This window comes from Stegastes partitus, unplaced genomic scaffold, assembly GCF_000690725.1.
Source record: "Stegastes partitus isolate 25-593 unplaced genomic scaffold, Stegastes_partitus-1.0.2 Scaffold2968, whole genome shotgun sequence".
NCBI classification, from domain to species: domain Eukaryota; kingdom Metazoa; phylum Chordata; class Actinopteri; family Pomacentridae; genus Stegastes; species Stegastes partitus.
In genome coordinates, this window is record NW_007580699.1 from 3337 (window position 1) to 5794 (window position 2458).

Sequence of the window (2458 nt, forward strand, 5' to 3'; positions counted from 1 at the left end):
AGCAACTCAGAGGAAACATGACAAGTCCAGTGCTTTATTTTGCCAAAGGGCTCCACTGTGTTTAAAATGTGGATCCAGTGTGTTTCTTTGTGGAGCAGTGAGCTGATGATGATTATTTCTATACTCCAGAACTTTAATGAGGATGGTTGGTCTTTACATCACATCAGACAATAACATTGCAGTCATATATTTGCAGATAAATCAGACATACAGTTCTGATAACCCAGCTCAGGAAGGAGAAACTGTAAAGGAGTAAAATGTTCTTATTCTTAATGTCTTTATTTGTGTCCTTTTCAGAGGTCAGACAGTTCAGATTGCAGGTCATGCTGCCACTGCTGGAGGACCGAATGGCGAACGAAGTGAGAATATTTTAATGTTTTTATAAGCATAATGATCTCTTTGTGGAGTTGTTAAATTTATTGATCAAACAATTTTATTTCATAAAAAATAGATTTAAAAAAAACTACAATTTGACAATGGGCTTTTTGAAAATTTCTCTTCTGATTTCATTCATTTTGGAAACTAATTCATAAATTTAAGTAAAGTAAGTAAGTATAAGAAATAATGAAACAAAATATGATGATAAAACATTTTAGATTTTGTTATATTATCTCTATGGAAAATGAGAATGTTTGCTTTCTTTTTCTGTAGTTGCGGGTGAATCAGCTACTCTTCAGTGTGCAGATGTTGAAGTTGTCACATGTAAAGATTTAAATGACTATTTTCTTGCCACATTCCCCAATTTCCACAACAAAATGGCATACCAACACTGGTTCTGTGGCCAACGTGCTGGAGTGGATACATGTAAAGTGAGTTTGCATTAGAGTTTTGACCATGTTAAGATGCATTGATGTTTCAGTACATAGGAATAAAATATATTTCTTTCTCTTACAGGGAGACTCTGGTGGAGGAGTGGTGTATGACAACAAGATTTATGGTGTCATTTCTGCTGGAGATGCTGACTATGTATGTAGGAGTGCATCTGCTTTCATGGACGTCTGCAATCAAAACTACTTAAAATGGATCAAAGATACTATTAAGAAGCCAAGAAAGAAGTGTGGTCTGAACTGTTGGTCATGACAAGCATATTGAAGCTCAATAAGCAGAAGAACCTGCGACTGATCCGTTTATGATTTACTTTGCTGCAGAAAATGTTACAAACTGTAAACCGTGTTTGTCACCAAGATCTGTCTTTATTTGGATGTGAAGTTGAAACTCCCCTCCCCATCCTGTCAGTGAGGAAAGAAAACACTGATTCTAGGGATTCATCATAACAAGGGATACTAGACAACATGCACTGTGAGATGAAACACAGGAAATGTGTTTGTTCGTAGAGATTTTACCACATCTTTACACCCCTGTGTGTATCCCGCTGGTATTCCCCAACCTTTTGGCCTTGTGAACCCTGACAATAAAGCGGTGTCTTTAGATCTGTTCAGACATCCTCCTCTCCGTTAATCTGATGCACACTCTCCAGCTGAAGTCGCCATGGCAGTCTTGTAACACTCAATCAGCTGGACCTTCTGCATCACTTTCAACACAAATCTAAACTGCATGTTGTCACGTTCATGGATAGACACACACAAACGACATACTTCAAGTTATGTGAAACAATTGTGGGTTTGTTGAGTTTTTTTTTTCACATTTTAGAGCCAAACTTGATCCTAAAACACAGACAGCAAAAGACATATTTTGCATGGCAAATGAATAAATCGCCTTCTCTTCAGTTTGGCCCACAATGTCATGTCTATTACAAACTGAAATGTCCATAGAAACACAATTTCATTTTGATGAAGACAAACTAACAGATTATTGAGACTCACCAGCTGATGTTCAGGTTGTTGCTTCCAGATATTTGTAGGAGTATTTCCTCTGAGTTTGGAAACAGGATCAGTTACAGTCCCTCTGCAAGTCACACTGTGTACTTTACTTCACTTCACACATCTCAGCTGTCGCTCACAGTCACAGTTAATCGTAGGTTGAGTCCTGAGTAGCATCACAGTTGTCAAGATATCTTAATTTTGCTATCTGTAAAGCAGTAGATGGATTATCTTCACACATGGAGGGAAATTTTTGTTAGTTATTTGAACAGTTTAATAAACTGCTGTAAGATTAAATGTAGTCTTTTGTTTATTGGTGCATTTTTATGCTTCATGTCACTTTATGCATTGTGCAGTTTCATGTGTATGACAAATATTATGCGTAATATTTGCACTGCATAGACATTAACCTTTAGATGTTAACATATATATTCCATTACAAGCTTATTTGTAATTTAAACAAGAATTCTAACTTTGGAGATGGACCGATCTGACCTCTACTTTATTAAAGAAAAAAAAGGTATGAAGTACAACAATAACCATTTAAATAGAAGTAAATTAAAAATAAGATTAGCCAAGAAAAGTATCTCGTACTGAAAATGACACTGAAGTAATGGAGTAATGTTTCACGTTATAAT

The 2458-nt window shown here is 36.0% G+C and overlaps 1 protein-coding gene across 1 annotated transcript in view; it reads left to right on the plus strand.

The window, feature by feature from the left end:
- LOC103375804 (anionic trypsin-2-like) overlaps positions 1-1080 on the plus strand; it is a gene marked incomplete at its 5' end in the record, with an annotated part of 4399 nt that extends 3319 nt beyond the window's left edge. The window contains 4 exons of the mRNA XM_008306122.1: positions 197-252; positions 298-359; positions 652-809; positions 895-1080. Coding sequence (XP_008304344.1) covers positions 197-252; positions 298-359; positions 652-809; positions 895-1080 — 462 coding nt within the window. The remainder of the gene's footprint in view (positions 1-196; positions 253-297; positions 360-651; positions 810-894) is intronic.
- Positions 1081-2458: the final 1378 nt, after the last annotated feature.